This window comes from Cryptotermes secundus, unplaced genomic scaffold, assembly GCF_002891405.2.
Source record: "Cryptotermes secundus unplaced genomic scaffold, Csec_1.0 scaffold320, whole genome shotgun sequence".
NCBI lineage: Eukaryota > Metazoa > Arthropoda > Insecta > Blattodea > Kalotermitidae > Cryptotermes > Cryptotermes secundus.
Genome location: NW_019731221.1, coordinates 2,374,345 through 2,400,445, shown reverse-complemented (window position 1 = coordinate 2,400,445; position 26,101 = coordinate 2,374,345). Strand labels below are relative to the sequence as shown.

At 37.1% G+C, this 26,101-nt stretch overlaps 1 protein-coding gene and 1 long non-coding RNA gene across 6 annotated transcripts in view; one reads left to right on the top strand and one right to left on the bottom strand.

Moving 5' to 3' along the window:
- The first annotated feature begins 1,678 nt into the window (after positions 1 to 1,678).
- Positions 1,679 to 23,868, top strand: LOC111866475. 2 transcript variants are annotated; one of them, XR_002843152.2, is made up of 3 exons: positions 1,679 to 1,814; positions 9,531 to 9,711; positions 23,782 to 23,868. It is a non-coding gene; the product is annotated as an uncharacterized LOC111866475 (long non-coding RNA). The 2 variants fall into 2 exon arrangements; XR_002843153.2 differs by lacking the exon at positions 23,782 to 23,868 and adding an exon at positions 16,659 to 16,695.
- Positions 22,372 to 26,101, bottom strand: part of LOC111866474 (zinc finger protein rotund) — a 938,200-nt gene continuing 934,470 nt past the window's right edge. For all 4 annotated transcript variants that reach the window (XM_033752262.1, XM_023855448.2, XM_023855446.2 and 1 more), the window contains one exon: positions 22,372 to 24,150. In XM_033752262.1, coding sequence (XP_033608153.1) covers positions 22,768 to 24,150 — 1,383 coding nt within the window. In that variant the 3' untranslated portion in view covers positions 22,372 to 22,767. The remainder of the gene's footprint in view (positions 24,151 to 26,101) is intronic.

Sequence of the window (26,101 nt, the reverse complement as noted above, 5' to 3'; positions counted from 1 at the left end):
GGTACTACAAAGTGGATTAATTTTGATGTAATAAATTACTTCACAGCCATTAAAGCAAGAAAAGCTCATATGTAATTATTATTAAATCTGCAGTTGTAACTGTATGTAAGTAACTACGATTCTGTTGTGCTGTTACTGATGCACCTTAAACTAAAATTAACTACTCTTATAATGTAAAACTCTTTCCATAATTTCCAAACCTTGCCAGGTCACACAAATGCCTTGAAGGTGTCCTATGAACATGGAAGACAACACATGATGTCTTACACATAGCACAGTAACATTTCGGGGAGTGTGGTATTCTGATTTGTCAAATAATAGATTAATATCTGTTTATGGGGGAGTTATTCAGTGGTAAGCAGTAATTTAACCTCTAATGAGTGGAAATGTTTCTGGCCCCTTTTTATATGAACTGAATGGGTGACAGTGTATATGCATTAAACGCAACATACATATTTGCATCTTTTAACATAAGATGAAGTAAATTTAAACACACCTGTACTAAGAAATACATAGGAGATTTCTGTGTCCTATATCAAGTGTTGGGGGAAAGCCTGCTTACATGATCTCCAAATGGGTCAATTCAGTGAACATAACAACCAGGTCACCTGACTTAAATTCATAGCAGGAGCAGAGATTTTTCTTCTCCACAACATCCAGTCCAATCCTACGGCCTAACCAGCCTAACCTCATCAGTACAAGGGTTTCTTTACTCAGGGCTAAGGCAGCCAGTGGCTGAAGCTGACCACTCATACCATTTTTCCCTTGGAGGTCTTAATGGTGTGATGCTGAACTAAGCAGAGTCCACTTTACTTTCACCATATGTGGTAAAAGACTGAACAGTGTTACACAAGTATTATGTTTGATATTATCTCTGTCTTGTGTATATTTAAAGTATAACATTCTGGAAACTGGATTAATCTCTGTCACTGGTGTGGGAGGGGTTCATATTCACTTGGCCCCTTTGGATGGAGAATCTCAATCNTGTGTGTGTGTGTCCAAGATGACAGACCATGTCCAACATTCTATCTGTATAATGAATAGACCACTGTCATAAACCTTCACACAAATCAATGGCACAAGGTTTTGATATTCAAATACATGGCTTTCTATATGAGCAAAATGAACACCTGAGTGAAGTAACACAACCTACGAAACTATACGGATGGAGCTAACATAAAACAAACTCCTATGATCAAAATTACTTGTAATGTTATCTGAGATAAGCTAATGTTCGAACTGATATACTAAAACGGAAATCAATTTTAATGGCAAAACTGGCACTGGAGGGTGGAGAATTTTGGATACATGGGAGAGGAGTCAACTGAATGTATTAGAAATATTATGCACCACATTCTGTTACAAACTACATTAACCATCAATTTATTTTTACCTGTTTTTCTACTATCTGTTTCTAATTCCATATTTATAAGCTTGGTGTTTAAGTTGTTTTAAAACACTTCAGACTGTCACACTTCAAACAACTCCGACAAATGTTTAACTCAAAAACCACAGTGTGCTAGCACGAAACATTTGCAATATTTATTTTGAAATCCCCAATTGTATGGTTGGCTCTCCTGATAACTGCCTTCTATATTACAGTACTCTACTACGCATGTATGGGATTCTGCGAGGGCTAGTCTGAGAGCGGCATCTGGTGACGTAGATACCACCGGAACTTCGGCACTTATCGTATCGGGGGGAATGTGTCTCGTATTCCGGCGTCAAAGACTGCCGCTTGTACGTTGTAACTTTTTGACAACTTCCATCAACTCATTATTGTTGAAGCGCAGTGATCTCAGCGAGTTCTTCAGGTAGGTAATCAGGTGGTAGTCACTCGGAGCGAGATCAGGGCTGTAAGGAGGATGATCAAATAAATTCCAGCTGAAATGCTCCAGTAGTGCCAGAGTACGTGCAACTACAAGCGGACGCGCGTTGCCATGGAGGAGCACTACGAGTACACTATATGTCAAAATTCCATGCCTTTTGTTCTGAATAACCCTGCACATCTCTGTTAATGTTTCGCAATACACTTGTGATGTGTCAGCACTCCTTTCCTGTCCCCGAAAACAGTTGCCATCAGCGTTCTGGCAGGCAGACAACGTTTGTTTAAACTTTTTTTTGGCTTGTTTTGTGAATGTGCGTGCATCCACTGCTTTGTCTACTCTTTGGTTTCAACATTTACAAGTGAAATTCAGGTTTCATAACCTGTTACTCGTAGGATGTGATTGAGAAATTCATCGTCAACTTTGTGGTACCGCTCTAAAAATTCAAGGCTGAAGCCATTCTCTGCGTTTTATGCGCACCCGTGATCATTTTCGGAACGTGTCTTGCTCATAGCTTGTGATGATAGCCTAACTAACTGTAATAATCTCATAGAGAACAATGCACGACGTTTGTGGAAATTCACACGAAAGTTCTGGAGTTGTGAAGCCCCGCCTTTCATAATTTTTGGTTAACACTTTGAACAAGATCATCACTCACTACAGATGGACGACCACTTCTCTCTTCATCGTGAACATTTGTTCGCCCGCCCATGTTCGAACATTCTTTGTCATTGTCTTGCAGTTCCTTCACTCATTACATTTTGGCCGTAAACAGCCGGGCATAATTCACGATGAATTTCCACAGCACTATGTTTTTAGCGTGAAGAAAGCAGATAACAGCGCGAATTTCGTAGCTAGCGGGATTATAAGTGGCATGCCACATCATAACTCACTGTGTAGAGACAAGAACAAAGACTATGCGGCCAGTTATGTGATGGTTTACAAGGCAGTGAATCACGTGACGCAACCTAGCATGCGCGAGCTCTCCCCCCATTCATACATTAGTTGCCTAAAATAAACGGAGGTTACTTTCCGAATAGCCCTCGTGTTTACGTTAATACAAGACGTAACCCTCATGGTTGATCGCGTATCAGGGTGCACTGTCGTGACGCCGACATTGTAACATGTAGCACCGTGCTGCTCAAGCCACTTGTAATGAAGTGTATCGGGAGAACACTGTGTTTCAACTATCAGTTCTCTTACATCTTTATAAAATTGTATGAGTCTTCACAATGAAAAATATTTACCATATTAATTGCTTAATTTTAATGAACAAACAACATGAGTAACATGGCCTATGAAAGTGACATACACTGGAGTACTACGAACATACACACTAATTGGGGAACGTATTAATGTTGTAGTTGAGAGTGTCATTACAAGGTGGCCGTGCATGTACATACGTACGTCTATTGCCATCTGCCGGTAGCTTCTAAAACTGTGTCCACTTATAAATACAAACAGCTTTTTTTTATGTTCTCACCTACTAACTATAAATGATGATGTACTGTGATCTTCGGAAGGGGGCGGGAGGAAATTTTGACGGGTATACACGTTTTGAACCCCGAAATAAAAAAACAATGGTTTTTGGAATGTTGTGTGTCTGTCCTCTATGTATAAATGGAAGGACTTGCGTTTCGGTAGTGTCTTAACTCTTTGATGGATTTTATTCAAATTCGGTATTCGACGGTGAATTCGTCATAGGTCGGTGAACGATCATTATAAACCAACAGCCAATTTTCTTGAAAACGGCTATAAGGATTTTCATTAAATTTCAGCAGTTTGTGGGCAGTATCTCCCAAAATGAAACTGCATAGGTGATATGTTCAGGAAACTAATGTTACATGTACTAGATGCTGAAATGCGAAATGTCAAGTTCGTCGAAACTGGCTTTTCCAGTTGGACAGATTTAATTTTTTTTTTCGATATTCAGTAACCCACAATCATCTGCCAAGCAACAACCGATTTCATTTGCAAGGTAACGTAATCAAGGCCAATCGTATGACAAAGTACGTCCAATATCTTTGCGTAGATTTTTAAGTAACGAATAAAATGCTTGTAATTTATTTAACGAACTTGTCAGTGTCTCCTATTATAAAAGCGTCGAAGAGCAGGATGATGCGTGAATGCTAAATTTTAAAAGTAGTAGACGGAAGCAGTCAGAGCCTGATTATAGACGCTATCCCAGCGATAGCCGGGAGGGAATAAGGAGACGTTACCAGATAACTCATGAGCTGAGATAGCGTAGTTGATATAGCGACTAACTATGGGCTAAGCGACGTAGGGGTCGGAGTTCGAGTCCCTGTAGGGTCAAGAATTTTCAGTTCTCCAATCATCCAGACCGGCTGAGGGATCCACCCAACCTCCTATACAATGGGTACCGGGAGCTCTTTCTCGTGGGTAAAGCGACCTGAGCGTGAAGCTGACCACCTTCAACTAGTGCCGAGATCAAGAAAATGTGAATCTATACATCCACTGCCCCATACTTCTTCATGGCGTAGTGCTTAATTAGTTAAGCACAAGGACTTTAACTTTTTACCTTTTACCACATAACTCAGTTACGTTAGTCGGTGTTCCGGCCGAAAGTCGAACCGTGCACCAAACGAATACAAATCAGAAATATTACCGCTTGAGCTAGCGTGCTCGGTATGTGTATGCAGCACTTTCTTGAAGATGCTGAGTTAAAAATATCAAAATGAGAATTCGTAATATAAGATTTGTCATGTTCGTAGCGGTGATTGTTCAGACTGTGGTCTTACAGGCCATGACAACGTGTGGTTTTGTAGGCAGATACCAAAATGGCGGCATTATGTTTGCCCGGAACGCTGGTATCTATGTACTAAAGGACTAGACGATGTTTCAACACAAAAGACCACAATTTGATCAAGATTTATCAGATTTCTCGCAGGTTTTTATTTCTTGTGCATCTATAAGAAATGTTCCTGGCCAACATCTGTTGATATACCTGTATGTCATCATGAGAAATTTAGCTGATTTTTATTATACGAATAATTCGGATGGAAGAGAGGAATACACCTTTTTGAGGAGAAATTTTATCAGATACCCCTTAAGCCACTATTCATTAAGGTTCCAACTAGTATCGTCACCAGCCGTGCGCCTAAGAACTAAAGCCTTTCTACAAGACGATAAAACTCGATGTGTTATTTCACTGTAATCCCTTGTCACGTACTGAGAACGTCGGCTCAACCGGTAATGCTTTTAACTTGTATTCTGGGATTGCCCACTTTGAAACGCTGCTCAGACGAGTATCCTAACCTTTGTTGTTTCTCGGTTCTCCCTCACGCTCCAAACAATTGTTGGGATAATACTTTACATTACCGATTCATTATTCAGTATCATCCAATTATTCGGTGTTATGCAGGCAGAGTTGCTGACAAGTGTCGGAAAATAAAGTAAAGTAACAATCACACGTGTAAATTAAAAGTAAAATTGTCTTTGTGTTTAACCCAGCACCACATTAAGACGCGTGGAGGAGTGGCGGTATAACTGAGGCATTCTTAACCTCGGAAACAGCTGAACTTGTATAATGACACGCTACGGGCTGGACGGCTGAGCAATCGGGGTTCAGTTCCCGGTAGAGACAAGAGATTTTTCTGTTCTCCACAGCGTCCAGACCCGCTCCGGAACCCCTCCTCCCTCCTACACCAAGTGTAACGGAGGTCGTTCCCCTGGGGGGTAAAGCGGCCGGGTCGTGAAACTGGTCACTCACTTCCATCTAAGGATGAGGTCAAGAATGGTGGAGCTATGCCTGAACCTGCCCTAAAGTTTTCATGACGTGATGTTTAATTGCTTAATTAATTATTTTACATTCACATGGATGGGAACTATCAGCTTCATATCCCGCCTGATTTATCCACGAGAAATTAGGTCCTTGTAGGCATTGAATACGTGGCTGTGGCAGCCTGACAGCCGATGGGGAAACTGCGGAGAAGATAAATGTCTCTTGCTCTAGCTGAGAACCGAACTCCGGTTGTCATTTGTTTTCTATTTCTTTCAACAGGACTAGATAACTAGCCAGTTAAATTTCTATTCATTTTTTGCATTAATCAATGAAATAAACATGTAATAAGGTGGTCTGTTCGTCCATATGTTCTATGGTCGAAACCGATGAACGAATTTCGACTAAATTTGATATTGTAAACGTTTTTTAGAGGATTAGTATGTTTTATCAAGATCCCATACAGGTTATTCGACACGTGCTCGTGATTAGCACTGTAACAATACATTTGTAACATTCTACTTAAAACGTTATGGGAGCCACCGTGTTCCTCCTAAACTCTGGTATCCACTTACCAAACTACAATGCAATATTTCTCCCCAGACGGCTACAGTATGTAAATAATCCTTTCTCTGGACATACTGAGGAATTAAACGGAAAAATAACGCATTTGGAAAATATGTGTATAGAAATTTGACGACGCTGCTCATTCACAGAATAATAATAATCGTTATCATCGTCATCACCATCTCTGATTTTGGCTTACGTAAGCTGACTACTTTCTTCTATTCCCAGCTGCAAAATAAACGTAATATGAATTGAGTATTGAAAACCTAGCTCACCTTCACCCCAACCTTGACCTCGCCAGGTCCATGTCACAAGGCTTCAACCTGGAGTTCCCCGCAGGCAGGTAGGCTGACACACTTCACATTGGCACGTGACCCTGAGTTATGCAGCTGGTCAAGAAATTTCCTGTTTCTATAAAACACGAAGGTTCATCTCCGCTTAAACGTATCCTTGGCAGTAAATACACGGAACTCTTTAAGTACAAAACTATATGCGATCACATGCAGTGGGTCCCCCCCCCCCAAAAAAAAATATATATATATGCACACTAATGGTCCCAACACACCTCTATAAGACTTCAAATTTGTGAGTGACTTCTGCATTTGTGCGATGGAAGATAAACACGTCTAGATTTCATTATTTGGTCTGATGAAGCGGAATTTAAATTTAATGGTACTACCAACTGACATAACCGTGTATACTGGACCACATAAAATCCAAATGTAACGGTAGAAAGAGCAGTTTATTTACAAGAAATATCAGTGTGGGGCGATATGCCTCCCTGAGGAAAGTTAGAGCCATCTTTGTTTGAAGAGACTGACGCAGGTACAGCCTGCATAACAGTGATGGGTGACATCACCCCTTGCATCAGCATTTTGTTTTCTGACGAAAACTGTTACTTCCAACACGATGGTGCGCCAGCACCTCAACAACGCGGGAAAATTTATCGATGTTCATTTCCTTGGAAGGCGGATAAACTGAAGAAGTGTGGAGTATCCACTTAACAACTTCAGACTTTTACCTGTAGGCTAATCTAAATAACATTGTGTATGCTAAAACACCAAGAACACCGCGGGACTTGAAGCACGAAATTAAAATTGCCTATTCTCTGTTCCCGCAGCAACAATACAAGAAATATGCCGCTCTCTGCAACAATGCGTTGGTGCTGGTGGTAGTCATTTCGAACATTTATGATTTTAAGGTACCCAACAAAATAATGGGTTAACATCTGTCCAATTTACTTGTCAAAATATAAGTTAATACATTGCGTATACATTTTCTGGGACACACTGTATAATTGATATTGTCACGTTTCATAGGTGTGCCTCCGCTAATCTCCACAATTCACAAATTAACACAGCATATGCTAGGCCTCTTCCAGTCTGTTGTGTCTTCACTAGCCGTTCCCTGGCACTGGCTTCTAACAATGGAAATTTTTCAGCTTCACGCACACAAGTTCTATCTTTACAGACTCCCACACGGAACTGAACTCATTAAGTCAAAGTCAAAGTTACTTTAAGACTAGCGATTTACCACCAGTCAGTCCATATTGGCGTCAAGCCCCTTGAGACTCACGACCAGAAACATTTTTTCAACTGAACCCTTTCGGTCATAGTTCTTAAAGTAACACCCTCTCTGAATTGAAAATGGGTTTGTCCCTTTTGAATATGCTTGGCCTTTCGCCAAGTGTACGTATGGCACATATGTTATTGAATACTCTGTCTGTCGTTTACAATTGCTGCTGGTCCTCGCCAGCGCAGTCATTCTCAAGTCCGAGTCTGTGGGAGTCACGACCACATTTTACTGTCTCAGTGCTGTCCTGTGTAGGTAGCGGCCTTGCGTCAGGCTGATCCTCCATCTAAAGAGTACTTACCAACTGTCTAAGATTAAGAAACTGAAGTAAAACGAATGTCTTATGCTCAAGTGGGATCAACATGAATAGATGGATGGATGGACGGACGGACGGACGGATGGAATGATAGATACGACATCATGAATTTGGACCGAAGGGGAACTAGAGAAAATTTGATAGCAAGTAGCTGTATAACTTGTACTCTACTCACCGCCAAATACAATTAAATGATCATGTACAAGAGTATGAAACTGCAAAAGCATGCAGTATTCATGCAAGTGGAGGGCAGTGTATAGAGAACCAAAGAAAAATAGGATGAAGTTATATAGATTGGATTCATTAGGCTAGGATAGAGTCCAATGGCGGGCTCATGTGAACGTTATAATGAACCTTTGGGTTCTATAAAATGTTTGGAAATTTTTGAATAGGTGAATGACTGTTGACCTCTCGAAAAGGACTTGGCTTCATGGAGTTAGTTTTGCCATCATGAAAGTCCACTAGTATCAGGAAGTGCTGAAAAGAAACGGTATAAACCAGGTATATACCACTGATATTAATTTTGGGTAAAACAGTGTAAATACCACAAGAAACAAAGCAGAAACTCTTATACAGGCCATTCAATTAGTTGTTCGTTGTTTATTTCATGATTCTGTCAGTAGCTCATACTATGTAGAATGATTAATGTATACAGTAATGAATTAGTAAGCATGTAGAAGAAAGTGATTGTGGCATAATTTGTGGGAGTATCTCAGTATTTGATTCGAGGATCTAAGGAAAACTGTGAAAACCTCAGTTAAGGTAGCTAGTCTCCAGGCTGAGATCTGAACCCTATGAATCCCAAAGAGAACACAGGAGTGCTACCTGCCCGACCAATGATGTTCGGTACAGACCAGAAGAGAGACTATTCAGAAGCCAAAGTACAGATAAAACTAATACACACATAACCAAAACCATTAACAAAGCCCTTCTTATGATATATAAAAAATAGTTTTATATTGTTTCAAAATTTAAATATCTGAGAACAAATGATAAATAAAAATGACGGTTCTCGAGAAACAAGTTGTGGGGACAGGAACTGAGTGGAACTGGCTGAGAGCTGGGTATGTTGGCAAGATTTGATATTGGCTATGCTGCACCTATGGGTTCTACTATCACGGATCTGGTTAAATAGTTCTTTCTTCTGATGTTCATTTATTGCGTATAAAAATTATTGACTAGAAGTCCATAACAATGAGTGCCATTGAAATGGGCTGCAAAATTTTGGAGCTGCTACTTACAGACAGTTGGACATGAAGTGAATAGGTCGGATCTGAAGTTTTCACAGTCACGACTAAGAGTAGGATACTATCTAAGTCTTCAACTCTGAGGATGGAGGCAGGATGTTCCTCCAAAACATTACTAGACCTCTGCTGGAACACATAGCATTACAACTCACATGACAGAACTCTTTGATCTAATAAGTATTCTCAAAATTTACTTCTATTCTTGCGACAGACCTAAAAACACTTAAAACTACATTTATAACTGTTAAATTTTTTTTTTTCAGCTTGAAGTAAAACCTGCCCAGTGACACTTTGTCCACCACAAATCTCACATGAAGTTACCCTGGACTGAACCTGTGGCTCCATGGTGAGAAGTATGGTCCACAATTTTAAGCTGAGAAGTTGGAGTACTAGGCAGTCTGTCAGGGGTACTGAATGTGAGAGGCTGGCTCAAGTTGGAGACAAGTATGTACATGTTCATGGTTTTCAGTTAGAATAACAAAGCCACTGTGCATGTTCTGTTGGTGAATATTAAAGACATCAGGATATTTTGCAGTCATTTTGTCAGAGCTATTGAGAGGTAAAGTAGATAGTATAGATAATCACTGATTTATACAGTTACAAGGTTTGGATCATGACCCGTCTCTAGTCCAAGATACTATAACTACAGATATGAGATGAATCTGTTATTTATTATCAATAATAAGCAAGATACTCATTGAAACTTGTACAACAAACAAACAAAAACAAATAGAAACTGAACTTGTTTTATGCATAACTGAATACAAAGAATAGTTTACCATCAATATGCTTAAATTTCACTATTACCTCAATTCTAAAAATGTCTTAATATAGTCTTTCCCTGTTTGTGCTTCTTGCTTAAGACTCCCTCGGTGTAACGAGGGAATTCACAAACCGGGAGACACAATTAAAACAGAAAGAAAAAGATGACATCAATCGACACAGACGCCATCTATCATGAAACTGTAGAGGTGATGAAAGAGAACGATTTTTATTTCTTTTACATTATAATAATTATTATTATCCGTAGGAGAAAACACTTTCGGCTCTCGTGGCAGTGCCTATATATAATATATAATATTAATAACTAATAATAAACAAGCTTCTCACACAGTCATCCCCTATACCCTTGAAAAACAGCTACAGAGTTTTAAATCTGTCAAGATTTCTTTATTTATAAAACAAATTTACGAGCAAGGGGATGCTTGATAAAATGTTCCATTTGTACAAATTGAAGAATGATAACGTCTTGAGAGGGAGGTCACACTAAACAATGTTCTTGCTGCTTTGATGATTGAAATTTTTTTTAAGTAGTAGCCTAAATGAATCTTTCAAACAACTACTTCTGCAGAACACAATCGAGTGGGAAACACATTCAATACTTGTTTGCACATTATACCACAAAATTATGTGTTTAAATCTTGAAAACATGGTACTTCAACTTGGGTCATCCGTTATCACGGAGATTTAAAATGATCGGTACATAATACAGTAATTTCCCCGTTAATGCATTATTTATTAAATGACCCTTTTATCACTTTAAACACAATACCAATATTTTGTTGTTTTGAGGAAAGCTATCTCTCTTCAAAGTTCATTTTGACATTATTTGGGGAAAAATTTTTCTCATTTCAGATTAAAGTGGTACATAGAAAATTTTAAGGACAAAATTGGTATGCCCCTCTTTTGTGCAACTTTTTTTTTTTCTTTCTGATTGAAGGTGTCCTTAAAAAGTTAAATTGTTATGGCCAAATTTTATACCAGTTTTTGGTGCAAAATTTTCCTTTGGAGATATTGTCAGATCATATGCCTATGATGATCTCACACTGGGAACTAGAATGCCACGTTTGCCCCATTTCTACAGACAGGTTATTTTTTATGGGGGGATATTCTTTCAATGCAGACGTTCGCAAATGGAGTAGCAAATATCCATGAAGATATTTTATACATTTGTCCCTAAAAAGTGATGAGAAGCATCAATCGCGTTAAAAGACAAATTACTGTATAGGTCTTACCACTAATATTACCGCAAAGACTGCACCATGACAGAATGTACCAGGGGTGATCTACTGAAATTTTGTAACAGAAATTGTATAATTACAGTTTAGTACTAAGTTTTTAATTGTATTCTTCCTTTTTTTATGAAATGTAAATCAGTAAGAGAGCATGCTAGATTTGTCATCGATATTTGTTAAAATACATGCACACATAAACATTGAAAAGGATTTTTTTTACATTTACAAAAATATCACAGTTCCTTTTTCATATTTTCACCACCATTTTTTTAAATGTTGAAAATCGGTATATTCAGGATTTTCATGTACAAAGCATATGCTACCCTTCATTTCTACTGTTGCAATGTGCAGTTTATCCCTGTGTTTGAAATCGCATGCGTATACAAAGAACCACCATCCAAATTTAAATACACATGTAAGTCATTCCATATTTGTATTAAATAATATTAGGTTAAAGGAACGTGCCTGCAAAAGAAGACATGTACTAGTGCGTTGTTGCATCTACACACTGAGGAGGTTCCTAACATTTGGGACAAACTGCAGTGTACTTCGTTACATAAAACCTTAACTGCTATGCCACACTTAATTCCAGCTCAGTATCATACATAACGGGCAAAAAGATTTTTATCTCAGAAGACAATCATGAAAAATTCCTTTATGATTTAGAATAATATAAAAACAATCCTCCATCTTTACAATGACATTACAAAGACACATATTCGTATTTATCTGTATTGAACAGTTGTGTGTCAAAGTTGATAGCCCTTATGTTGATCTGTTTGTCAAAGCCAAGCTCAGTTTATTGCTTCTGTTTGGATATCAGGGCAGGATGATTCATATGTAAAGCCACAACTCTAAAGGCTCCACTCATTCATTCATTACTGTCATATGTATTCACAAGATTTAAACATTACAACTTTAAAGTTTATGGTCCTACTCATTTCAGTAAAAAACGCCGTTTTCTAACATGCTTAATATCACAGATCATAAGTACCAAAATACTCTTTTCAACTATTTTTATTTTATTATTTTTGTTTCGTCAATTTATTTATTGTTACAATTTGGGCTAACTTCTAAGGTATATTTACTGTTTTTTTCAGTCTACAAACATCCAGCACCATTGTATACGTATTTTTGCTCCCCAAGACATTCAATTTCTATTTTCTTAAAAATATACCCCACCATTCTATTTATAAACAGTGACATCCTAGCAATAAATTGTGGGAAAGAAGGTACAACTACAAAAATGTCAATTCTATTTCCCGCTTGTTTAATTGAATATTATGAAATAGTTATATTAAAATTTTGAAATGATGTGGGAGAAGACAAAATTTATGAACAACAAAATGTCCTAGGAATTTTAGTATTCTCAAAAAGGATAATTAACAATATTACAAAGCTTGAAATTTTCGTTTCTTCTAAACTAGAGAACGATTTGGAAGATGAAAAACAGACAGTGCCAGCCTAATTCTAATTTTCCACACTGAGAACAACAATGGAAACATTAAATTGACAGGCAATTTAGGAAATGCTTAAACTTCAAACATTTAAGAATAAGTTTACAATCGTGAGTTGTGATCTATGAGAAACGGAATTAAGGGAACAAAATTACATGGATCAACGACACATTAACCATTTAAAGTGTAAAAAATGTGAGCAAAAACGTGATCGCCATATTGAAGTGCATAATGTGGATATTGGAACAATCTGTTTTCACATGTTATGTTTAAATAACACCATTTCATGTTGGTCCATTCTTTGAAATGTGTTAATTCACATAGATTTACAGTCTATTGTTATTATTTGGCAACACCAAAGCACAAACTCTCCTTTCATATTTTGCATGGATATCGAGGAAACAGTTGTGTATACTTTCAATGCCAATAGCCATTCCTTCAACATGAAACTAATCCTTATTGGAAGACCATAAAACAAATGAGAAGCAACTAATAGTTTATTAGTTTAGTAGTAAGGGTGATATTTCTTCCTTAAACAGCTAAAAGCCCAGAAAAAAAAAAATTAATTTTCTCATTCATGTCCAAATCCATTGTTTAATTTTTGTGCTGGACTAATACAACATTTAACATCCATATTCAGATACCGCAAAATTCAGTTGAGCTATCCATGCAGAATCCAAGAAAATGTGGACGGTATATGGAATACACACATTACATAAAACTCATTCAGAACTGGAACATGCATATTTTACATCAATGAATTTAAGATCATTACTAATTTCTGCCATTGATTATATAAGGATTTAATCAGTTGAGACACCGATACCAATTGCTTATCATTTGTTTCTTATTTAACAGTGTAATTCATATATTATTCTTTAATCTAACCAGAGAGGAAATCAATCCAAATATCTAAAATGCTGGTTTATTGTTTACTAACCTGGCAGTGTATCAAGAGGAAATGGCAGGGGTGTCACTTACTTGAGGGAAATTTCTGTCTATTGAATGCTAACTAATGCAGAATTGTGCTTCATCTTATTATGCAAAATATCTATAATTCCGGTTGTAGTCAGCTATGAATAGCATGAGCACATTTTAAAAGAAATAGATATTTCACATTTTTTAAGCAGATAGTTTAAAACCTGTAAATATTTGTTCACAATATGTAATTATGAGAGTTAAGAATATTCTGAGGCATTTTCTTTAATGAAAACCAAATTATATTAATTTTAAATTTAATCTAAATATATTACTGTGCCAAGACAATATTTCTGGATTACAAGAAACCTAAAAATTGGAATTAAAACAATGTAAGTAGTAGTTGTTTTTCAGGACTGCAATTGAATGTCAGTAGAACTGTCTATATGCTTTTCTTTGAATTTAGAAAGGCAAAGCATTTGTTTATAAACCTACTGCTTACTGCTTATTTTCATTGTGATTCACTTTGTGGAAACCTCATGATGTAATGCTCTAAAGTCCACCTAATCTTCATGCTTTTACAAAAACGAATTTGATATACAGGCATACATCCTTTCTGATCTATGATATGGCACCTAACGAGACTTAAATTCTGCTGAGCTTGGGGAAGTTAAAGATTGGAATTGCCTGGGCTTCAACAAAGCCAAGTATTTTAAACATTGATATGGTCTCAAATCATAGCCAGATATTAGCACAAAAATTGTATGAAGTAATTGGATCTGAACCAGTAGAGAAAATGTAAATGGTAGAGGAATCTCAAATCATAACTCACTGTTTGGAGAGTAACTGTAGTAAATGGGCCTCAATTAGCAGTTGAGTACTAGTACAGACGCTGCAAATAGCGACCAGTATTCAGGTGCCAGTACAAACATTTTGAATAGTGACTTCAGCAACTATGCAAGCATTTAGAGCTGTGTGATATGACATGTTTGTTTATGCTCACTGAGATTCATTATAAGTGACCATAAGTGACAACAGTACTTCAGTGTTGGTACTGGCCTCATGTATTACAAACATAGTTTAGTCCCTGACAGGACTTGCTGTGGATACCAAACTTTTCTCCTCTGACCTAACCAGGTATACAATAATTGCAATTTATTTTGATTTATGGGGAATAGCTCCTTATACAGACGTAGAGATGGTTAGTACAGAGTACAGTTTTTGTCCAAAACCATACTTTGCCAACCAATGAAAACAGCGCCATATATATAACTCTCACATCGAAACTAATCATTAGTTTCTAATTCAGTATTTTTAAATGTTGGCTTGAGGCACCTTACATTTTATTTTTCATTTTTTTTTCCTTCTAAATTTAAAAGAATTATATCAAAAATTAATTTACTGATGCTAAATTTCAGATTTCAAAGAACAGTTTCAACTAAACTGTGTAGAAACAATAATGTTCTCCTGGATGGATGCAATAACACATGTTGCACTTTGGTTCTGAACTTAAAATGCCAAATGACCAATAAATTAAACTCATCAGGATACAAAGCATACACAATATTTGAAAAGTACACTTTACAGGTTGGTATGCTGTGGAATTTGGAAAAAGCCCAGTGTTTTGGATGGACATATGTTCCGTTTGAAACATCGGACTTTCTCCAATCTACACAGTGTTAAAACTGTAAAGACTGTATTCTTTATAGTCACCACCATGCCTATTTCAAATCCAGCATACATTGTATTTTCCCAACATGTTTCAGTCTCTTACATAATCTTCAAGGACACATTATACTGTTGACATTTGCTATTAAATTATATCTGTGATTTTTAAACCTTAATAGCTAATGTAAACAGTTGAATGTGCCCTTGTAGATGTTATAAGAGACTGGAACATACTGAGCAACTATTATGAATGGATTGTATCTGAATGGCTTAATACAGTAATTAATTAACTGAAAATGTAACAATATGGTTAGAGGTTTCTATAACATCACACAACACGCTGATTTTATTATATGTAATAAGTGACTGACTTGTATATATTGATGAATCAATCAACTTTTTTGTTCTTTTATTTCAATATAATATTTATTATTATTATTTTAATATAATATGCTGATTGATTTATTGACATATTAAATTCAATTGATTATTATATATAACAGAATCAACTTGCTGTGTGACAGTATATAAACCCCTAAATATACAGAGAACAACAGGATGTAAAACATAAAAACTGATACAACAATATGAGTTAAAATGTTAAATTTGAACTACAAAATGTAGAAGACCCAAACCAAATATGGCAATACTGTTTCTAATCTCCTTTTTCCCTGTTCCTGTATTTTCTCAGCTACATATCCTTTTGTATTCAATTAAACCACAGAAGAAAACTCAATCTTCTTATGAAGGCATATTTCTCATGTTGGATATAATTTTAAGAGAGACTGTTTTATATACAAAATCTTGTAAAATCATGCTGAATTGCTGTAATGTGCCCCAATACACAACAGATCCACTAAAAATAAAAAAATTCCCATAATGATAACCAGTCCTTCTTATTCAGTATGTCAAACACTGAAAATAAGGGGACAGAGCAACATTTATATAGGACAACATCAATGATTTAAACCACAAATATTGCATATCCACTGTTCCGTCAATTCTGAGTTATTGTGTGCCCTTGACTGTAAAATATGCTACCTTTGTACTGCACAAATAGTGCAAGGCCAGGAATTAACTTGGGAGAAATAATTAAGAAATCCTGTATGTAATATCAGAATATTATGTTGGTAAAAGGTAAAAAAAAAAAAAAAAAGTAAAGCTATCCCTATACCAAGCCATGAAGGCCCATAGGGTTGTGAGACATTGAGGGTCCCACACTATCTAGACAATCGGCTCAAAGATGGCGGTAAGGTTGTCAGCATTACGCGCCGGCCACATTTTACTCACCAGGAAAATTATTTAATTAATTCCTGGTACTTATTTCTGTTAGAGGCTGAGTAAACCCCACGGCCTAGTGTGGCTGGAAGGATTAGGCCAATTGAAAAAATCCAATGATCCCATCGGGACTTGAACCCGCGACCTTCTGGCTTATAGCAAAGCCCCTCAACCACTACATTGGTATGTACCTTTAATTTTAGTTTACTGAAAACAGTGTATAATGGATATGCAGTGTTTGTGCTTTATATGATCTATTTATAAATTGTATGTAAACTTATATTTAACCATATACATTAAAATATATTTCATATACAAGTAATATTTTGGAGAAAAAACAAGTTGAACTGAGCCACATACTTAAAAGAATAATGGCACAATAAAAAATTGCCATTAACACAATATTTATCTCCTTTCTGTTTATCCTGTCCCCAGATATTTTATATTTATATCCTCTCTTTCTGTGCACACAGAATTACAGATTTGTTTCACCATATAAATAAGTGTATTACTTGATTCATCTTTACTATGAACAAAATATGATCCTGTTATTAGTTATTTGTTTCTCCTGTCAAAGATGAGCAGAGTAATTTATTTTTGGAGTTTGAGGAACTCTTTCTTAGTCTTACAGACAGATTAATACAGAAACAGGCCTGAAATCTGGTGAAGTATGTACAAGGAGTGATAATATCTTTTCAAGCGACAGCCATTTTCAATTCAGCGTCACAGGCCAGCATTTTAAGAGGCCCTCTCTGTTTCTATCACCTGGGAATAATGTCACATCACATCACATCATTCACTGATGGGATGATGGTGACAGACATGGTCTCCAGAACACTGGACTTTGAGTGTGACTTGATGCAGCTGTCCAGCCTGAGAGAGCTGCAAATCTTATGCATGAAAGGAAACTACAGTACAAAACTTTGGAAGTGCCTTATAACTTCTTGTTCAGTTATCGTTACGTTATTCTCAATGTAGGATTAGTTTATATGATAATAGAGAATGTAGATGCTAATAAACCGGATGTGTAAAAAATAATTTTTAAAATGTCACTATTAAGACTTACACATAGAGCTAATTGTACAGTGATTTTGGTAGCATATTTTAACATTTGTTTTCCTTATCAGTTTGGAATAAAAGATGTAGGATCTGCCTTTGGGGTCAATGAATCATGGATTGTACAGTTATCAATTCTTGTTCCATTAAGATATGAATATGCAATGTCAAAGTGCCACCAATGACACTGCTATTTTAAGAGCAGGTGAGATGCTTCCCATATTATTCTGCTCTTGCAAGTTACTGTTAAGCAGAATTTTATTGTATCCAGTCCATAAGGCAGACATTTACATGTTCCAGTCAATGCTAATGAAGTAAATTATTGGAAAGGGACTGCATTAGTCAGAGGTTATGTATTTCACTGTTCATTTTATATCTATAAGCACATATTATATAAATGATAAATTTTAACATACAAAAGTATAAAGATACAGATGATAGTTGCTGCTCTGTCTAACCATAATGTTACCAAGGTATGTAAAAATGTTGAGGTAAAACTCCATGCATTAGCTGGAGGATATGTGTTTTTGAAAATTTATTTTGAACAAAATTTCTCTTTCATGCTGGTTATTTAGCAACACTGTCAGTATCAAGACTGTACAGCATCAATGATAACATAATTAATGACTGTAGAGCAGCTGGTGGAATGAGAATTCGCAGACCATAAGCAACTACTTGGAGAAAACTTGCCCCATTGTCACTCTGCTATCACAAATCCCACATGACTTAAGGTGCAATTGAATATGGGCCAGTACAATAGTAAGATGGTGTCTAACCTTGTGAGTGATGGCATGACCATGCACAAACTATTTCAAAGAAGACATATCAGCTGAAACACTGGAATAAAACTCCACATAGCAAATGAAGTTGCTGCATTGCAGGTATGGGGAGGGGGGGATTCATTTGCCTTGAAAAGGCTATATTTAAATTGAAGGAAACACTAACATAAATCATGTTTTCTAAAAATGCAACTGATTTATTAAGAAAACACTGCAGAGCTACTTCTGACAAGATACAAACAGTTGCTGGAAGACCGAAAGAGGCCATAGAAGCCCTAATCTATGGCTGTCTGTGTTTCAGGATGAAACTCTTTTTCTGTGGAGTTACATTACAAGACGATATTTATGTCCTACCCTTTGCATATGATGCAAGTGAATGTTCTGAAACACCAACTATGCAATACAACTGAGTTAAGAAGCACAATTTGGAATGCTTTTTACTTTAATTGCATATTAATAGAACTCAATAGCACTCGCATTTAGTGACCATGAAGTTCAGAAATGTTTGAATTACTGTTTCACTTGTTGCCAACATATATTCTGTTGGATTATTATTTTGTTCAAACCGAAATAATGACAAGCATATAATTGTTTTATAATAACCTTACAGTGTAACCTTACTTTCAAATTTTACATACTTTGATTCTAATGCATTTAAATAATGTGCATCATGGTAAGGGAGTTTATTTATTATTCCCAATGATTCATGTTATAAACCCTTTTCTTTCGGTTGCTGACATACTCACTCACTCACTCCAAATCACACTGCACAATTTAATGAGACTTTTACAGTGCTGTGTTGAGACCTGTTGCTAGGAGACGACTAGTGAAGACAGATTATCCTAGTGCGTGTGAAATGGTGCACTGGGAAGTGTGTAAACCAGCGATAGTGCTGTATTGCCTGTATTCAAGTGTAATTAAGAGAGAGTATGTGTAACTGAAATGCTAATAAATGCAATCATCCTAACTACAACCTGTCATTGCGTCACGCGTACTACCCTACTTTTGGCATTTTGGTGTCAGAAGTTGGATACGATCCGAGGCACCACAGAAAATACTGCTCCTATACTGTTGGTCGCATGTGTTATGGGCGTTTTCTAGTGACGCCGATGTTTAGAGATGCACTGCATAGCAAGCAACACTACTGATGTGCCACCGCCTACACTACAACAAAATATTTTTAATTGATCTTTCTCATTTTATTATTCCAAACGATTAATATATAACTGTAGTAGCTGAAAATGAAATATGATTTGTAAGTCACATATTTATAGTTTACTTATTTTTCATCTTGTATCACACTAATATACTAATAAATAACAGACGCAGTTGTACATTCTGAATTGATAATTCAATATTTTTATATCCAATTATTATGTCTGTACGTATCAGTATAATTTATTTTATTTTTGTTTGTTTTATCCTAAGCAATTCATGTTTAGCTTATAAGTTAACTTTTTATTTATGAATATCTGTTTTTTAATTTGGTCAAAGTACTTATGTAAATTTTTGACCTGCTGGTAGTCATAACAAGATATCTTGAAGCTTTATTAATTAGCCTGCATCAGATTTATGAGAGAGTTTTGCAACATTACTTTACCTCTATATGTGAATCTGGTACTTCTGAGTAATCATAAATGGCATTCACACATCATTCCATAGCTTTAAGAGAAATAAAATTCCCTTTGAATCTAATAAGGGAACTGAAAAAGAAAAAGTGTTCATCTTTCGTTGTAACATGTAAAATGATACAAAGTACCTAACAATTAATGGATTGAAATAGGAATATCAACATTACAATGATATTTGCTTGCTTAAAAGACTCCCATCTTATGTGGGGACAGTAAATTATTGTGTATTTATGATTAAAGTTTACTTGTTCCAGTTACCATCTTAAACTTGTAACTGTATTTTACTGGGTGAAAAATACAGATGCAGATCCTAAGGATCACGTGGATCACAGGCACTAATAATTGCAAGGGAGATTTTAAGTGACATTTAAAATCACACGTGCTTTTATAAGTTAATGTCTCAGTTCAAGTTCAAAGAAAATTAACAATTTCTTTAATGTAACTAATAGACATTGATCCTTTTAACAGTATAAGAAAGAATATGTGAGTCAAATTGAATATGTATCAAGATATAAGATAAATACAAAACAGACACACACACACACTCCATATGAATTAAGAATGGTAAGAAGTAAATGGCGGTCACGGTAGCCGAGCGGTCTGAGGCATGTACCGTCTTTTCTCACTTGGAAACCGGGATCGTGGGTTCGATTCCCACTCAGGGCATGGATGTTTAGTTTGTGTGTGTTTTTCTGTGTTTGTGTAGAGGTAGAGGCCTTGCGACGAACTGATCACCTGCCCAAGGAGTCCTACCGAATGTGTAAGATCTAGAAAAACCGAAGTGAACGGAGAAGTTCATGGAGGTAGGCCTAGGTTCACTGGGGCTGTAGTGCCAAGGGGGGGGGGGAAAGGTCTGTCTACAGCATTCCTTGTTAAACTTTATAGTGCAGCAAATAAACAGCATGAAAATTGAGATATTTTATATTTTATCACTTATATATTGTGTGCTGGTGGATAGCAGTTCAGCTGAAGCATTATGGATAATGATATTGAACCTCTGTATCTTACTTTATCCCAGATATGAATCAAGTTATTCTGCAAGCACAACCATATAATTTCTTCGGCAGGAGAAGCTTAAAGATCAAAACAAGGAGAGAACTAATTTGAAAGAACTATGTCAGCTTCGAAGAAGTATCAGCACAACTCTATGGTATTTACTGCTGGTAGCCATGTACCCAGAAAGATTTTATTATGTGGCCAGCAACAATTTTATACAAAATTTCACATAGATGCACTCAAAATAGTAGTGGGCCAAACTTTCCAATATGGCATGTCCAAACTCCACATACCTCTGTATTGGAGAGTAATTTCATATTTTATCTTCCTTCACACCACTTTAATAATTTTTTTGACAAGAAGAGGAAAAGGTGGTTTGAAAGAAATACATAGAACAGCAAAGTTACAAATTTAAATTATTCCAGTAGACATGCTTTTTTTCTTTCTTCAGTCTTGATTTTTTTCCACTTCAGCTGTGAGTTCAATGTCTTCTCCATTTCTGAAGAAATACACAGCTGCTCAACCTAATGAAATATTAACTTGTGTACAAGAAACTATAACCATCTTTGGATGAACAAAATATTTAGGCTGTTTTACAATTCAGCTGTCTTGTATTTAAATGCAATTAGACAAAACGTGGTAAATATAAACAACAATAAACAAAAGTAATGCAGCCCCCAACTTTTTATACAAAAATCCCCCCCCCCATGCCTGAAAGACAACGTAATACATCATTTTATCTTCATCATAGAATGAGAGGAGTTTTAAACGAAGAAGAGTCTTGTTCATGGTAACTTACCATCGTGTGCGAGATCATAAATATATCGAACAAGTTACTTGTCTGCTAAGAGATGCATTGAGCAGAATAAAAAAGTCAGATGATGTCTACATTAAGTATTCATCAAACATAAACAGAGGCATTTGGAAAGAATCTAGATGCCCTCAAGCACCAATATGAAAAACAACCTAGAACCGGGGATATTGTTCTCATGATCTGCCCCCCCCCCACCCCACCCAATGTTATGTTGTTACTATAGGAACATGAATCAGGTTTCACAACAGTGGATACTGTAGATGCTCTTTCAAGAAGGGATAGGAAGCTTGAGGCATTCTTTGGAACCAAATTACTCTTTCCAACCTGTTTTTGCCTGATTGACAGTTATACAGATTGAACCTTCCTGACCCCACATTTGCGTAACATTTTGCTTTTTGAATTCAATAGTGTGTGTAGCAGAAACTGTGATTCACTCTATCTGTAAATAAATTTTCATGTCCCATGTATCCGACTCGAGATTACACAGTAACCTTCTTATGGGTCCAACACTATGTATTGGTTTTTTTAGTCATCTCCAAGACTTGGAAATAAGCAACAGGTATAACAATAACGTAACACTTGTTCTTATGACACAACGGGAATTATGTAACATGACATTTTCTTCTTGTAACATATAAATATGGATCCAATTCTGATTTCACTTCAAGCGAGTCACTTGTTGTCTTTTACAGGGTACTCTGTTTTGAATATCTTCTTTCTTCAATGAGCAAGTGCAGATAAACTCTGTCTTTTCACACATGTTAACAAATGGGTCATCACTACTTGTAAAGTGCATTATTGAGACCAACAGTAGTTCGAATAATTATCATTGTAACAATAATTATAGTAGTCACTATTTGCTGAAGTAGCAGAACCGGGGGCGTGGCATTATTGCCCTTTTTCTTTCAACCCTAATAGGTGTTCACTTGCCATGAGCGATGATGATGTAGGCTGGTGGGCATAGTTCCTGATCTGATGGAGGGAGATCAGCTGATTTGGAAAGCTGTTTGAAGAACTTGACTTGGGCATGTCCATAGAGCCTCCACCTAGCCCTGATATTTGGCCTGAAGATGATGTCACAACTTTTGATGTTGGGAATGAAATTGCATCATATGGGATGTATGCTGGTCGAGATGCGGATGATGCCATGCCCAGCTGGTGGTGATTCAGATGGTTCAGATGGTGGTGCGCTGGTGCCAGTCCTCCCATGGACTGGATAGGAGTGAACGCGGATGTCGAAGATGGTGTTGTGGATGTCTTTATTGCCGATGAATTAATCAAGTTTGCTGTAGCAGCAGCTATACTTGAGGAATCTGCATAGACTGAGGATGGTGATGAAGATACAATCACTTGTGATGTGGGTGTTGGAGGTGGTGCTGGCGGTGCTGAAGAATGTTGCTGGTGTAGTGCCGTGCCTTGTTGACTCCTGATGACAACGAGGTCCTCACCATTGTCACCTCCCCCTCCCCCACTACCACTACTGTTAGTACCTCCATTCATCTGTCTGTTGTGATGTTCCAACAGACTTCGATGGTGTTGAGCTGGTGCTAGATGATGATCTCCCAGGTTGGCGCCATTTCCAGACTGCAGACATGCTTCATGCTGTTGGTTCATTGCCTCCACCAGTGAGTTTGCAGTGTCAGGTGAAACTTTGGGCCAATATGGGTGTGGATCTGTTGCGGGGTTGCCAGTGGGGTTCGCCGCCGAATTCCCAGGTCCTAGAGATGCCACGTTTCGGTTGTTGAGACCAATGCCAGTGATTGGCGGTCTCTTGTCTGTCCTCTCAGCATGTTTCTGCATGTGTTTGGTCAGATATGTTTCCTGTGTGTATGACTTACCACAGTATTGGCAAATATGGGTCTTAAGATGTTTCGACTCTTTATGCTTTGGGATGTGTTCCAGGAGGGACGGCTCATCAGAAAAACACTTGTAGCAGGAGTTACATTTGAACGGCTTGTCTGTCTGGTGACACCTGGAATGACTCTGGAGGTTGCTGAGTTGCGAAAACGCCTTGTTGCAGCCTGGATGCCGACATTTGTATGGCTTGTCTCCTGTGTGCGTGCGAATGTGCTGCTGCAGGTGGGAAAGTTGAGTGAACTTCCTCTGGCAAATCTCACACCTGTATGGTTTGATCCCCAAGTGTATACGTGTGTGCTGCGACAGGTACGAACTGTTGGCGAATGCTTTGCTGCACTGAGAACATTTGTATGGCTTCGCTTCTCGCATGTGCAGTTGTGTGTGCAACTGCAGATCTGCTTTGGAGCCGAAGATCTGTAAACACAGGAAGAAGAAAAATATTTTAGTTTGAACACATTCATCCAGTACACAAATTGCTGTCAAGAACAATAGTAGGTGCATAGAAGTCACATGGTAACTGTGCTACTAACAGGCTGCATGCTGAAGATTCCAGCAAACACGAGTTACTGTTTATATTATTTTCATGGGAAATTACACATTCTGATTATGGGCACTGCAAATGGTCAAGCCTTAAGCTTAATTGTCAATATATTGCTGACAGCCAAACATTAGAAATATGTAACAGATTCTTTTAAGGCAATACATCTTGATCAGAGTAGAGAGCGTTAAAAATTGAACTTTTTTTTTAATTCGCTTAGTGGGGGGTGGAGTCCAACTGGGTCCACTCGGCACTGCGGCCACTGATTGGCCTAGTGTAGCCTGCCCCGGGTGATTATGATGATGGAGAATTTGGTGGAATGAAGATTGGCAGGGGAAACTGAAGTACTCGGAGAAAACCTGTCACAGCGCCACTTTGTCCATCACAAATCCCACTTGACCAGACCCGGGATCGAACCCGGGCCGCCGCGGTGAGAAGCCAGCAACTAACCGCTTGAGCTATGGGGCGGCCAGATTAAACTTTACTGCGCCCATAATTAATATAATATATAAACACACAAGGTTTGAAGAATTAGTAGTAGTAGTAGTAGTAGTAGTAGTAGTAGTAGTGGATAGGCCTACTTGAAATAAGGGACAATGACGCAATTCGTAAGGGATCGAAAGGACCCTCATAAACTTAACAAGATTATCAAGATAACTAAGTATGGAGGAGGTGAAGACGCTTTTGATGTTCAAAGAAAAGAATGAAAGACAGTGTGGAGAGCAGGATAACAGTTTATACAGTACATGAAACAAGAATGAGGTTTCAGACTACATATGGACCGTATGAAATGTAAAAGTAGCCTATTGAATTAAGTGAAAGTTCTTTAAAATCAAGAATGAAATTAGAGAAATCAGAAAAATAGCTGGTGTCTTAAACCAAGTGACCTTTCAAATATAAAACAAAAATGCATGTTAGGCTCATGACTTCCTTTTTCTGCTTTACACTGCTGTACATTCATATCACGCTTAAGTCGAATCTTTTAAATACTGAATTTCTTGAAATTAATACATACAAATTCAGTTCGTACCTCATGGGGAATATTACGTCTCTGCTCAGAAGATCAGTCGGTAAATACTGTTTAGGGAAGATGTCGCTGTTTGTTGTGACAGTCATATGAAACATATAAATGAACTCAGTGGGCAAAATGAAGAGTTTTAGTGTGTTAAAAGTTGGTGGTATGTATAATGACCACAGCTCTTTAAAGGATTAAAATATGTTGCTTTAGTTTTAACTTCTATAGCACGAATTTAACTAATTTGAGTGATGCTGTTTGAAAAAGTTGATATTACTTACAATTTCAGCATTTACAAGTATATATTTCAACTCTGAACGAAAATACACTGTATTTAGTTTGAAAATGTAATAGGTCATATCTGCTAGAAGTCATTTATGCTTTCAGTAAGAGATTTCAATGTCGCATGTCAAATACGTAACTATGTGTGTAGTTTAGGAATGTGAATTTTATGGCAAACATTAGTTTACTTTCATGGAGGGCGCAACACTAGCGTCTTCCACTGCAGATTACTCACTTTATGATGATCATGGAAAATTTACTGAAAACATGCAACATATCTGGTTTACTTTGAATTACATTTTACTATCTCTAGCACTAAAGGAAGGAAGAATTTCACGAGAATGGAAACAAATGAAAAAATACTTCATGATCGAACCATTTAACATTCAATATATTTTGTTTTCCATGTCTCTCAATGCGGACCCTACTCCATGGAGTTAGATGATTAATTATCCGATGATTAATTTACAGGGCTGAAGAAAACACGAACAGACTCGGGAGTAAAAGGGTTCTGTCTTTATTGGACTACA